General features: G+C 38.7%; 1 protein-coding gene and 1 long non-coding RNA gene across 22 annotated transcripts in view; one reads left to right on the plus strand and one right to left on the minus strand.

Annotated features, from left to right (window-relative positions):
- The window catches only part of NF1 (neurofibromin 1), a 251,200-nt gene that overhangs the window by 86,959 nt on the left and 150,736 nt on the right, over positions 1-13,505 (minus strand). For all 17 annotated transcript variants that reach the window (XM_074189002.1, XM_074189001.1, XM_074188998.1 and 14 more), the window contains 2 exons: positions 11,737-11,883; positions 9,364-9,474 (listed from right to left, as the gene is read on the minus strand). In XM_074189002.1, the coding sequence (XP_074045103.1) occupies positions 9,364-9,474; positions 11,737-11,883 (258 nt within the window). The remainder of the gene's footprint in view (positions 1-9,363; positions 9,475-11,736; positions 11,884-13,505) is intronic.
- Positions 6,869-13,505, plus strand: part of LOC141488708 (uncharacterized) — a 31,588-nt gene continuing 24,951 nt past the window's right edge. For all 5 annotated transcript variants that reach the window (XR_012468766.1, XR_012468767.1, XR_012468770.1 and 2 more), the window contains exons 1-2: positions 6,869-7,103; positions 9,550-9,731. This is a non-coding gene — a long non-coding RNA (uncharacterized LOC141488708). The remainder of the gene's footprint in view (positions 7,104-9,549; positions 9,732-13,505) is intronic.

Raw genomic sequence — 13,505 nt, forward strand, 5'->3', positions numbered from 1 at the left:
TTTATTTTGCTTCTTCCTTCCCTTCTTTTTTTTTTTTTTTTGTAAGGCAAACGGGGTTAAGTGGCTTGCCTAAGGCCACACAGCCAGGTAATTATTAAGTGTCTGAAACCGGATTTGAACCCAGGTACTCCTGACTCCAAGGCCGGTGCTTTATCCACTGCACCACCTAGCTGCCCCTCTTCCTTCCCTTCTTAACCACCACTGCCCCCTCCACCTATTTTACTTTTTGAGTTCCATGTATTTCTCTACTAAATTCTTTGTGTGTGAGTGTTTGTGTTCAATCTTCCTTTGAGATAAGAACACAGTCCACTGGATGTCCATTCACCCATTGCTTTGTCCATATTTGTGTACTCTTCTCACACACCTCAATTATCTGTACCTTTCTACAAAGAGGTAACCCTCCTTTCTCTTTTCCTTAGAACAGAACCCATCCAGTCCCAGGTCCTGCTTAATTTATTTAGCTCCCCTAATTCCCTTTGAAGACATTAAAGTTCTATTTCTTTTTCTCTCATCAGAATATTTGTCATTGGTGCATATTCAAACAGTCCATTCCAACTGCTCAAATTAAGCTTCTACCCTAGGTTTTCACTTCCCTTTTGTGTCTGCTTTAAAATTTTAACCTAATTTGTTTTATCATTAGAAATGCTTCAAAGTGCTTGATTCCCTTAAAATTCCATCCCCCAACCACCCCCCATACTGTTTTTGTAGAAAAAGCTTTTTTTTATCATAAGCCCTTATCTTCTGTACTTTGGAATATTGTAGCATTTCAAGACATTTCTTCATTTAAAGTAGAAGCTGCCAGGTCTTGCATGACCCCCAAATGAGGTTCCTTGGTCCTTAAACTTTTTTTTTTATTATTATTATTATTATAAGGCAATGGGGTTAAGTGGCTTGCCCAAGGCCACACAGCTAGGTAATTATTAAGTGTCTGAGGTCACATTTGAATTCAGGGACTCCTGCTCCAGGGCCGGTGCTCTATCCACTGCGCCACCTAGCTGACCCAGTCCTTAAACTTGTTCTGGATAACTTTGTTGTATAAGCTTTTGATTTTTGTTTTGACAACGGTGTTGATGGTTACAGCACAACAAAAGCAATTTTTCAAAACAAATGACAGATTATGTAGCAAAAATTATATATGGGGAGGAATCTACATTATACTGGAATCTACACTGATCAAAAAGTTCAATTGTTGCCCATATGAAACAAAGCATTAGTTTAAAATGTTGACCTTTATATCATCTGGACATATTCCCATAGATAATCTTTGGTATCAAGAAAAATGAATGTGGGCAGCTAGGTGGTGCAGTGGGTAGAGCACCGGCCCTGGAGTCCAGGAGTACCTGGGTTCAAATCCGGTCTCAGACACTTAATAATTACCTAGCTGTGTGGCCTTGGGCAAGCCACTTAACCCTGTTTACCTTGCAAAAAAAAAAAAAATGAATGACATAGTTTTTATGGGTAACCAACTATGTTTACAAAAAGGCAACAAACCATTAATTACAAGGACATTTCCTTGAAAAACTATGATGATGCTGGGTAGAGCAAAGAACTTCTTATATTACTGACGAATATGCTGGCAATTTTGTAGCAAAATCTTGTGAGGGAATTTAAAGTAAAAGGTGACATTAGCATCACTAAGAAAAATGGTAAAGAGGAAGCAAATTCATTTTCTAATAAAAATTTCCTTCCAAAACTTTCATGTTTGATGGATTGTTTTAACTGAATACTTTAAATAAATCAATGCAAGGGCCCCAGGATGTTCTGATGTTTATTCTAAAACTGCAATTTATTAATAGATCAAGCTTCTTTATCACCAAGTTATTGAGATCCTGAAACCCAAGTCTATTAATGTTCTCTGAGAGAGCAATAAATAGCAAGGAGCCTAGGATTCCTTAAAGCCCAGACCAAAAAATGCAGTTTACTGCAGATTCCCCAAAGACTTATTTATTGTCTTTACCTCCCTGCTACCAAGTTTGTGTAGTCCAGGGTTCATGACCCACTCTTGTCTTAGGACTGGTGATCTAAGAGACTGGGACCTCTTGGGGGGGGGGGGGGGAGAGGTGGCAGAGCAGTGGCTCAGGTAAAACGACTACCATGCCTTTGGTTGCTATAAATACATGCTAGGAAAGAGCAGAGTCTACTCTGTTCTTAGCAAAGAAATTTCAACTAGCCATAGGCAGAAGATCCCAGTATCTTCTACTTCTAAGCCCTTGAAAGGGCTAAAAAGCTCTGTCATCTAGCATCGGACCCATTCAAAGCTAAAATTGTCTCCTATCTAGGTCCCAAAGGCCAGGGGATCCAGTGGCTCTTCTCTCCATTGTTCTCTACTTGATGCTCACTAGCTATGAGGTTGTGCATAATTTCCTGTATTTCTTGGAGTCTCAGTTTCTTCAAATACAAAAAGTGTACTATATACCTCAGGATTATAATGAAGAAATTTTTGAAAACCTTAAAAATAAAGGTAGCTGCGATCATCCGGAAGCACTAGTTTATCATTATCATCCCCACCCACCCACTCCCCAGAGGACCTAAAAAAATGCTCTGTACAGAGGGGGGGGTTCTTACTCAAATGTTTGCTGACAACAGTAATCCAAGACAAGTCTTAAGGATTTATGATAAAAAGTACTGACCATTTCCAGAGAAAGAATTGGTGGAGCCTGAATACTGATTGAAGATACTTTTCTTTTTCATCTGTGTTTTCTTTCACAGCATGACTTACATGAAAATGTGTTTTGTTTGACTACATATGTATAACCTATGTCAAATTCTTGTCTTCTCAATAGGGGAAAGGGCAGAGGAGGAGGGAATTTGAAACTCAAAATTTAGGAGGAAAAAAGAATGTCAAAATTGTTTTTACATGTAATTTTACATGCAAATTTCATTTAATTGCAATTACAGCAGTGAAATAAAATGATACCTAAATTGAACTGAATTAAGCTTGGAAAGCACTTGCTAAGTCAGAGTGTTTTACAAGAAAAGTAACAAAGAAAAGCAAAAGTTTAAGGCAGAAACATGCATTGACTTGTATTTGAATGTATTTCAGAAATGTCTTTGTCATGTTAACACCAAGACAACCAATGTTAAAATGTTTTCCAATGTTGTGAGGATGCCTGTGCAAACACAATTCATTTCATTTCCTGGTTGAAGCCATTCCTAAGAAAGGAACTGACTCAGGTCTCCCTCTCTCTTAAACATTCTCTGGAGGAAAAAAAAAAGAATTGCGATAATTGTCTTAATCTGGAAACTCTTAAGTGGGGTGATATGCAAAAAAAAAGAGAGAGAGAGGAAAGAATCACCCTAAGAATGGCACATTAAAAAGCCTGGATTCATTTTCCAAAAGGTTCTATTCATTAGTTACATTAACAGTTAACTTTGGCATGAATGTTCCTGAATCACTCTCAAAATCTGAAACAACTATGATAGTATATCAATCTTACCAAAAAATATAAACTAGGTTTGTCCCTTAAAATATGTAGATTTGATCTTTTTTTCTCTTACACTAGTAAAAGTGACAACCAACTTTAGGGTATTTTCCTACTAAGAGTCCATATAAAGATTCTTCCCTAAGGACTCTTCAGCAAATGGCTCCAGAAATTAACAAAGGGAAATTCACTGTCTTTTTAATAAATTGGTATTTTCTGGCTTCATGTCCACTGTTGATACCATGGCTCTGGAAAATACCATGTAAGAGAAAAATAAGCAAAGCATCCTAACTGGAGGGTTTTCTGTACAAAAGGAGATCCCCTGCATCACCAGCTAGTCGATATTTAAATAGCTTGGGAAGGAACGAGAAGTCAGACACACCAGTGAAGGATACAAAGGACATCTTGTTCCTAATCTTCAAAGGAAAAATAAAATATCAACGGGTAAAGAAACCAACTCAATCCTTTAGTTCTAACTACAACCTTAAAAATATTCTAAGAAAATAGACATAGTTCTGCATTCCACCAAAGAGGCAGATTGTCACTTTTAACAATGTTGAAATAAAGTCAATTCTTCTTCTTTATTTTAACCAAAGACCCAATAATCAGGTTTCTTAATCTTTACCTTTTTCTCCTGCCTGGACCACCAGTCTCTTAATAAGGAATATTGGAATAGGAATCAAAGGACTTGGGTTCTAATTCTAACTCTATACTCTCTCTATTGAGCTTCAGCAGCACTTTTAAGGGAACTGAGATCTGGTATACTTTCTTTGTAGGCTCTTAGAAAGTGAATGTTGATCTTTTAGTTTAGCAAAGCGTTGGAAATAGAGGGAATTGTTGAACATGCTGTGGTGCATGATTGTGATGAAATACTAATATATATGAAAAATAGGTGGCGTAGTGGATAAAGCACCAGCCTTGGAGTCAGGAGTACCTGGGTTCAAATCCGGTCTCAGACAATAATTACTTAGCTGTGTGGCCTTGGGCAAGCCACTTAACCCCATTTGCCTTGCAAAAAAAACCTAAAAAATATATATATATATATATATATGTATATGAAAAATGAAAAATAGGATGCTCTCAGAAAAACTGAGATGAGAAGAACTAGGAGAGCACTGTAACATAGAAACAGCAATATTGTATAATGAAAATTGTGTGCTGCAACTATTCTTAGCAATAAAATGATAAAAAAAATGCTATCCACCTTCAGAGAAACAACTTGATAGATTCAGAATATAGATCAAAGTAAACTTTTTAAACTTTATTTCTCTGGGAAATTTCTTTTTGGTCTGTGGTTTTTTTAAAAATATGCCTAATACTGGAAATATGTTTTGCATGACTGAACATGTATAACCTATATCAAATTGCTTGCTTTCCCAATTAGTGGGGAGGAAAAGAATTGAGGAATTTGGAACTCAAAATTTTAAAGAACAAATGTTAAAAATGAATTTTACATGTAATTGGGGGAAATATTTTTAAATAATTTCATAAAAACCTGTCATTTATCTTAACCTATTTGTGTTTATAATTGCTATTTTTAATCAATAAATTTTAAAAATGTTTAAAAAAAGAAAATAAGTGTTGGCATTCATTTGAATCATGTTGAAACAGGAAAGAAGAAGGGGTATCCACTGTGGTTGCTCAGCTTACTGCTTGTACTGTCCATTAAGAGTACCACTCTAACTTAAGCTACAAGTCAAACAGATGCCATGATCCAGAATATCAGGCTTTCCCAGGGGTCATCTTCAAGTCAGAATCAAAGCCAGTCCAACAGCAGTCCTACTCACAAGCTAATGGATGACTTTCCATTTTTTTTCCCTCCATTTGTTGCCTTGCCTATTGCTTTATAGGTTAATGAAATGAACTTTCTGAATTCTGTCCATTCATTGTCCTCTACTACAAAAAGGAAAGCGTTCATCCACATTACATCTCAATTATTGAAGAATTACCATCACCATACTTTAATTAATGCTCTTTTAATATCGTGGTTTTTTTCTGGAAGTTAAGTAACTTGGTAGCTTGTACACAGTATTTACTCAATAAATGCTTGGTGAATGGGTGGGAAAATCCCTTCCTTTTTTCCCTTTTATGGTTTTCCATTAAAAGGGGGCAGCTAGGTGGCATAGTGGACAGAGCACCAGCCCTGGGGTCAGGAGGACCTGAGTTCAAATCTGGCCTCAGACACTTAATAATTGCCTAAGTTGTGTGACCTTGGGCAAGTCACTTAACACAATTGCCTTGAATAAAATTTAAAAAGCAATCACAAACCAGATGTTGATTCTCTTCAGGTTTATAAAACTGAGCCCAATCTCAAATAAGGGCAGAAAAAGAGAAGAAATTTTTAGAGTTGCCACACTTAGTAAATAACATTTTTAACTTTTGTGTGTGTGTGTGTGTGTGTGTGTAGACACACTCACACTTGCATTAATACTTTAATTCTGGCAATCTCAGAAAGAAAAACCTTTTCAGAATGCCCCAAAGGGAGCTCAGTGACCTGGGCAGGAATGCAATCCATAGCGGGCTTCAGCCCTTGATATCCTGGCATTTAAGGTTTACTAAACATCCAACACACATATCTCATGTGGCCTTTGAGATGGGCACTCCTAAAGAGCCAGCCCCATGAGGTCTCAGGGAGCCAGTGGTAGAGGAAGGGACCTCAACCAGCTCACTCATCACCAAGACCTTGCCCTCTGCTACGGACAGGGAGGGTTCCCTTATCACCACCTCTAAGAGCAGAGGGCTCTTTTTTTGCAAATTCAGAATAGGAAAATAGAGATTTACAAAAAGATAACCATACTGATGATTCCTCACAAGAGGCACTGCTAGTTTTTGCCAGAGTAATTAAAAGCTGATTTATACCAGTGTGTCTGTAATGGTATCGGGGCTGGATGTGGAGTCAAAGATCTAGAGCTCAAATCCCAGTTCTTCTAATTAGGACTAAATGATGGCTAAACACATCAAAATCAGAGTCCCCAAAAGTCAAATAAGGGGGATCAAATTTATTAAGTGCCTACTAAGTGACAGTGCTAAAGTCTATGGAAGCAAAAGGAGCAGTACACAAAAGAGTCTCTGCCCTTCAGGAGTCATGTTCTCTTTCAGTCCTGGATCCTGTGGTCCTGGGCTATTCCCTTATTTGAGGGCAGTGTGACAGAGCACTGGATCTAGAACCAGGAAGAACTGAGTTCAAATCTAACCTCAGACACCTACTGGTTGTGTGACCCTGGGCAAGTCACATCACCCAGTTTGCCTCAGTTTCCTCATCTGTAAAATGAGCTGGAGAAGGAAATGGTGAACGCAACCAGTATCTTTGCCAAGAAAACCCCAAATAGGGACACAGAGAGTCAGTCACAATTAAAATGACTGATCAACATCCAGACACCTCCCTTGGACACAGCCCCCTTTTATGACACTAACTCTTTATTTACTTCAATGGTCAGTCACTCAAATGGCTGTGCACAAATGTATAAATCCTTCCCCTTTTTTGGGAGTAAGTCTGTTTAATGGTGTTTCAATAATTACCAAATGCTCTTGCAGAATATAAGATATAATCACAAAACACTAAAAAGTGAATGCTGCAAAATTATAATGAACAAGTACAGCCCCAAGAAAAGATAGAAGACACCCTGGCTTTACCCCACACCTCTACCATCTGAGACCTTTGTAGAGGTGGGAAGTTCACAGGTATGGAACATCACTTTTCAGACTTTTTTTTATGATGGATTGGTTTTTCTGATTTCTTTTTCCCTCCTCTTCCTCTTTTTTCTTTATCTAAAATACTTATTTGCTATAGCTCTTTGGGAGGGGAGCGGAGAAGAAATGCTAGGAGACATTCTGGTGATGAAAAAACTAAAGACAACATAACAAAGTTGTTTAAAAATAAGGCAAGATCAATCTAATGTCTTTATTTATGAGATTCTTATATCCTCAGGTATCAAATGAAAGATTTGGATCAGAAGATCTCTAAAATGCCTTTTTGCTCTAAATCTCTGACAATTCTCCCCAATGCATTACCAGGAGTAAAGGGGAAGGAGAATTTGAGGGCTCAGACCATGCCAGACAGGAGTGAGGAGCAAGAAAGCAATAAAGGAACCACCAAGGAAAGGAATTAGGGTTTCCAGGCAGAGGAAGGAATGCCAATAGCTGGATTCAGGAGTCAGTTTACAGATCCATCAGCTGGTCATCTTGGGCCAGAGAAGATTCTTAAATGACTCCAGTTCAGTCAGAAACCCTCCATATCATCCAGCATCAATGATGCTGCCCACTGCAGAGTGGAACCCCCCAGCTTTGGGCAGTCTGCTGTCTGGCCTGGGCCCTTAAGTCTGATTGCAAAACACCTGGGTAGAGAGGGCCAGTCCTTATCCTAGGAGGTATAAGGAGAAGAACCTAAAGAGAGCAGCAAGACACCTGGTGGATCCACTGGGAAGAAGACCAGTGGAAGGTGGCAGGACAAATGCTATGAACTGGGGTAGGAAATCCTGAAAAGGCAGGGAGAGTGACAGCTCTTGTTTGAGGTTTATTGATTTCCATGTTTCAGTTCTTGGCCAAAGAGAATTATGCTTGATATTAAGAAAAAAATTTCTCGCCATTAGAGCTATCTAAAACAGGATAGATGGGTTTGGCAAACAGCAGGTAGGCCTAACCACAAATCTTTAACAAAGGTTGAATGAATAATGGAAAAATGATTTAGAATGGAGGTTTTAACCATGGACCCTTAATCAAGTCCCCCTTCCTCCAGGATTTCAGGGGCTCATGAATCTAGATGAGGAAAAAAAATTACTCCTTCTGATATTTATAATTTAAAACATTATTCTGAGGACTGGTGCCACAGATGAAGCTATGAGAGGATTCCAGAAATTCCAATATAGGCTGCACTTGATTTCCCTGGAAGTCTCTTCCAAATCAAAGGGGGAAAAGTCTAGAAATGTTGTAGGCAAGCTCCTCCTTTCCATGTTCTGCTCTTCTCCCCAAACTCAAAATAACCACCATGAAGCTAGGCTGTGTGAGGGCAATGGTTTTGAGGAGGGGTCTTTATAACTCAGTCACTAGGCTTCCCAGGACACACCAAGAAGGTGGGGAAAGATGGGTTTGGTCACCTTCTATCACCTTCTTAGCTCTGACATTCATGCACATGACCTCCCAGTCCAGCACTCCCAGTTTAACAGAGGTCAATGTCCCAGAGAGTAACAGCTTTTGATGCAGGTGGTACAGATGGCATTAGGAGGATCACATTTTGGGCTGGGGGTGGGTGGGGGTGGGTGGGGGTGGGGAGAGGTAACCTGGGCAAACCTCACCTCTTGGGTGGCTAGGATTTGTACCCTAGTCAGACAGCAGTTCCCTTTTCCACCAATCTCACCTATCATCTTTTCACAGTAACATTCCCATTTTCTGTATGTTCAATTTCTACTTCACAGAAAGTAACTGTGTACCCCACAGAGGTTTTTCAGATACTGCCCAAATATTCTGGCCACAATGAATGTGTCCTCTACTGGAATCTTGTTGTCTATCCCTGAGGTCTGGCAGAGGGGAGGGCCTCACACATGGATTAAGCATGAAACAAATGGTGGTTTGGGAGAAGGGGACAAGGAAATAATGGTCGGGCGGTGTTTGAGGGTAGCAAACAATGCCACATGAGTGTGCATACATTCTGACTGACCCAGGAAAAGGTTAATGAGTTCAGATGCTACCCCTGGGGAGAAGCAGGGATCATCAGACAAACACAAGACAAAGTCCAAAGTGGGGATAATTCTCTCTGATGATCTCCCAAGTAAAGTCTTATCCTGGGATACTCATATACTTGCTCAGTGCCAGGTCTCTAACCACTCTTGATAAAAGCAATCCCCTTAAATAAATACCACTGATGCTGACAGTCTATCTCAAGTTAGCAACAAGTAGTTTTACTTTTAAAATCAAGGTAATAGAAACAAAAATGTAGCAGCCTTACCTTCGTGTGACATAATAAAAAACAGGATTTCCAGCCTTAGAAGTGCCTGCTTGATAGAAGATATTTAATGTTTTCAAAGCTTTGAATTCTTCTTTTTCATGTACCTGGTGCCTGAAAGAGTAAGAACAACTCAAATAACTGATGATCCAGTTTGGAGGACTCAAAGATCCTATTTTATCCACCTAGATCTCAGCATCCAAAAGAAGGAACCTTTGCTCCAGCAAAGGCCTTCCTGCCACTTCCTTGAGAAGGGAAGGAGGCCAGATGAGAAGATGGGGCTCTTCATGCAAACAAGGGAGGAACAAGATTGAGAATGGATCCCAGAGATCAACTCTGGAGTCAGGGAAACAGATGCTATCTGGAGGAAGGTGAGGAATACAGGGGTGTGTGTGAGGGTGCCCACGGGGGGGGGGGGGGGGGAAGAGGTTGGAGTGGTAATGACTATTTGTGTGCACCTGTCCAAAGTACTTAAAGTGATTTTTCTAAGGGAGACTACTGACATCAAGGATTGTTTAAAAAGAAAAAAGTTTTAATTTTTAGTCTTCTGTAGATGCTCATTTATATAAAATGCAAATTCACATTAAGGGAATCTTTTTTTTTTTGCAAGGCAATGGGGTTAAGTGGCTAGGTAATTATTAAGTATCTGAGGTCAGATTTGAACTCAGGTCCTCCTGACTCCAGGGCCAGTACTCTATCCACTGCGCCACCCAGCCATCCTGAGGGAATCCTTCCTTAAAAGGAGTAAATATCAGATATAGTAATTAACAAAATAGATCTGAGTTTTAAAAAAAGCTGTCACGGAGTCCCTGGCTGCCATTTGAAAACTCTGTGACCTGGATGTCAAAAATCCCATCATTTATTTCTGGAAGGTAGTCCCTACAACTCTAAGAGTAGTAATACAATTCACAGGTTAAAAGATAGTTTTTCAAGAACAGAATTATATTTGACAAAGGAAATCATCCTTGATGCCCCACCTGGGAGGGATGTTCTGCTTTAATACCTTATGTTCCTATCACAAAAATACTGAATGTACATATGTGTATTGAGCATTGTGTGATACAGGACATGACAAATATCACTTCTAGAGGATCTAGCAAACTCCAATATCCCCAAACCTCTTCTGGAGGGCCTGACTGATTGATCAAAGAGCCTCAGGAGGCCCAAGTTCATTAGCCAAGCAAGACCCTTTGGCGAGGCCCAGATTCACTAGCCAAGACCCTTTGGGGAGTCACACATTATCTCTCCACACTAGAGAAGAGTTGTGTATTGTGTTGTCTTTTGTAAAAGGAGTTTATACAGGTTCCAGGTTGGGAAGACCTAATGATTTGTCAGCAAACTTTTGGAAACACAAGGTACCTCCATGAAAAACTAAAGTAGAAAACCCTTAAAGGGCATTTTAGGAATACAAATCCTGGAAACACAGGTAAGCCAGCTACATTTCAAGAACTGAGTTCCAATGGTTTATGGGTACCCTTTACATACTGAAAAAAATAAAAGTTCTCTAATCTACTGGAGAGATCTTCTACCGAAAGGGGAAAATAATGGCAAAAATGAACCAGAAAAAGGAAGCAACACAGCACTCAAGAAGACATTCAAGCTAATGAAAGAAACCCCAAACTACCGGAAACTGAGGGGATGCATATCAAATGGGAAATGATCTCTGAAGGTAGTGGCAGACTAATTTACTGCAAGAAATGATAAATAAGATGTTTCTAAGAAACCTGGGAAGTCCTGTGTTAATTGAGCCTGAGTAAAGGGGAGCAAAACCAGATGAACAATTTGTGAGGTTGGAACAAAACTATAAGAACAATCAGATTTGAAAGCCTTAAGGTCGGGGTGGCTAGGTGGCACAGTGGATAAAGCACCGGCCCTGGAGTCAAGAGTACCTGGGTTCAAATCCAGTCTCAGACACTTAATAATTACCTAGCTGTGTGGCCTTGAGCCACTTAACACCGTTTACCTTACCAAAAAACCTTTTAAAAAAGCCTTAATTTAAGGTCTCTGAACAAAACCAGGTCTAACCACAACTCCAGAGAATGGAGACTAAAACCTATGGATGACTATGATAGAATGGATTAGGATGTAGATTGAGATACAGGCTCTTTAGACACAGCCACTTCTTTTACCTTCCAATACTGGGGTAAAAGGAAAACAAAATTTATTTTTAATTTTTTTTAAATAACAAAAAATCAAAGAAGTCACTAAAGCCAATTTAAAATAATTGCACATAATAGAATTGGGGTCTCTGAAAATGGGAACCTGATATTAGAGAAAGGAAGCCTTTAAAAAATGAAGGTATTTATGGGATAGCTGGGATGCTTAGATATGCAGTCCAATATTACTGCCCAACCTACCTCCATGGTTCCCCCTTACCTCGTCATAAATTCCTCAAATTTAGAACTGGTAAGATTCAGACTGGACCAGTGTGTGTCCGCCACAGGCTTGTGCTCTGGAGGGCCCAAGTAGGCAAGAAGTGTTGCCATCTTGTCAAAAGGTCGCCTTCCAACAGCTTTGTGATCTCTAGAAAGAAAAAGGGACTCAGAGAAGAGCTCAAGTTTTCCCACTTCAACCTCTCTAGATATTATTTGGACACTTGTTTAAGTGCTGGTACTCAAGGTCAGCATACAAATAACTGGGGAAAGAACACTTCAACAGTCATGGCTATGCACTTATGTCTCAAATCTCTAGGCTGTGTTATAATGAATGCAAGCACTAAAATAATGAAATAACCATTTTCAGCATTTCTTTATGAATGAAAAGTTTAGATAGTAACAGATAGTTCATGGCCTCATAGATTTCAGAGAGAGAAATGACATATACAAAAGAATTTTAGTTTTGATTCTATATCCATTTGGATTTTTGTATTATGTGAATCAAAATATTCATTTAAACTGTATTTCTACCATGTTGCTTTCTAGTTTTTTCATCAATTTCTGTCAGAGTCCTTCCTTTATGCCAGTAGATGTCCTTGGACCTCTCAAAATACAAGACACCTTTGCTGGATTGCTTCTGGGCCTAATTTACCTCAGCTGTTTAAAATTGTTTAAAAACAATCTCCAAAAAGAGTTGATGACTACTAGTTTATAGGACAGTTAGATCTAGGATTAAGAAATCATCTTGATGATTTCCCTTGAGATTCAAGATCTTTTGCTCCCCTCTTCAGGGGTCCCTCTTTCTACTGGCAGCAGACTGGGGAAGTCTATGCAATGTTTCTCAGAATAATGTTTTTAAAGATATAAAATAAGGAAATCAATGATACTAAGTTTCCCAAATACTAAAATAAACACTAGCCCAAGTTAGAGAGCGCTCTCCGAGATGAATTATGTTATAAGACAATTTCGAGAAAGTCTCCTTTTGTTAGTTGTATTGGTGTAACCATAAATAAGTAAATTAAATTAGGTGGTGGCATTGTTTTTTTCAAATTTTTACCAATTAACAAACCTTGAATAATGGGAAAATGACAGAAGAAATGCAACTTGAGTCCTGAGAGAACACAGATATATATATGTAGCATTACTACATACATCAAATGGAAAGGCCACCTTCAGATTACACTTCTTACTATTCCATGTGTTCTAGAAGTGAGCTCCACTCAGCATTTTTAGGGGTATGTGTGAGTAGACATACAATCCTGTGTACTCCTCATTCACTTTTCCCTTTACTAGCCCAATAGGCTTTCTTTTTCCTCATCTACTACTCATTTTACTTCAGGATCCACCTTTCTAGCGGGTAAAATACCTGAATGCTTTCGTAGACCATGTTATTTTCTCCCACATAAAAGCTCCCAGTTGCTAACAAATTGTCTAATATAATTTCAGCCACTTTCTATTCATAAGACAAAAATGCTCGTTTTTTATGAAGCTGATAAATATATTTAAATTTAAAACAATGTAATTAACCAGTCTTCGTAGATGCTATTAGAAAGTCTAAAGAAGGATAGGGGGAAAAAAAACCCCACAAATTACTAAATAAGCATGGAAAGATTACAGGATCACACTTTGCCAATTCTAAATCTAAACTATTAGCAATACTTTAATCTTTTAAAATCACAACAATTAGAACAGTTCACAATAACATAGTGCTTTAAGTTTTGCAAAGAATTTCACTTTTACTACTTCATTTGATTCCCATGACAAACCTAG

This window comes from Macrotis lagotis, chromosome 5, assembly GCF_037893015.1.
Source record: "Macrotis lagotis isolate mMagLag1 chromosome 5, bilby.v1.9.chrom.fasta, whole genome shotgun sequence".
Classification (NCBI taxonomy): domain Eukaryota; kingdom Metazoa; phylum Chordata; class Mammalia; order Peramelemorphia; family Peramelidae; genus Macrotis; species Macrotis lagotis.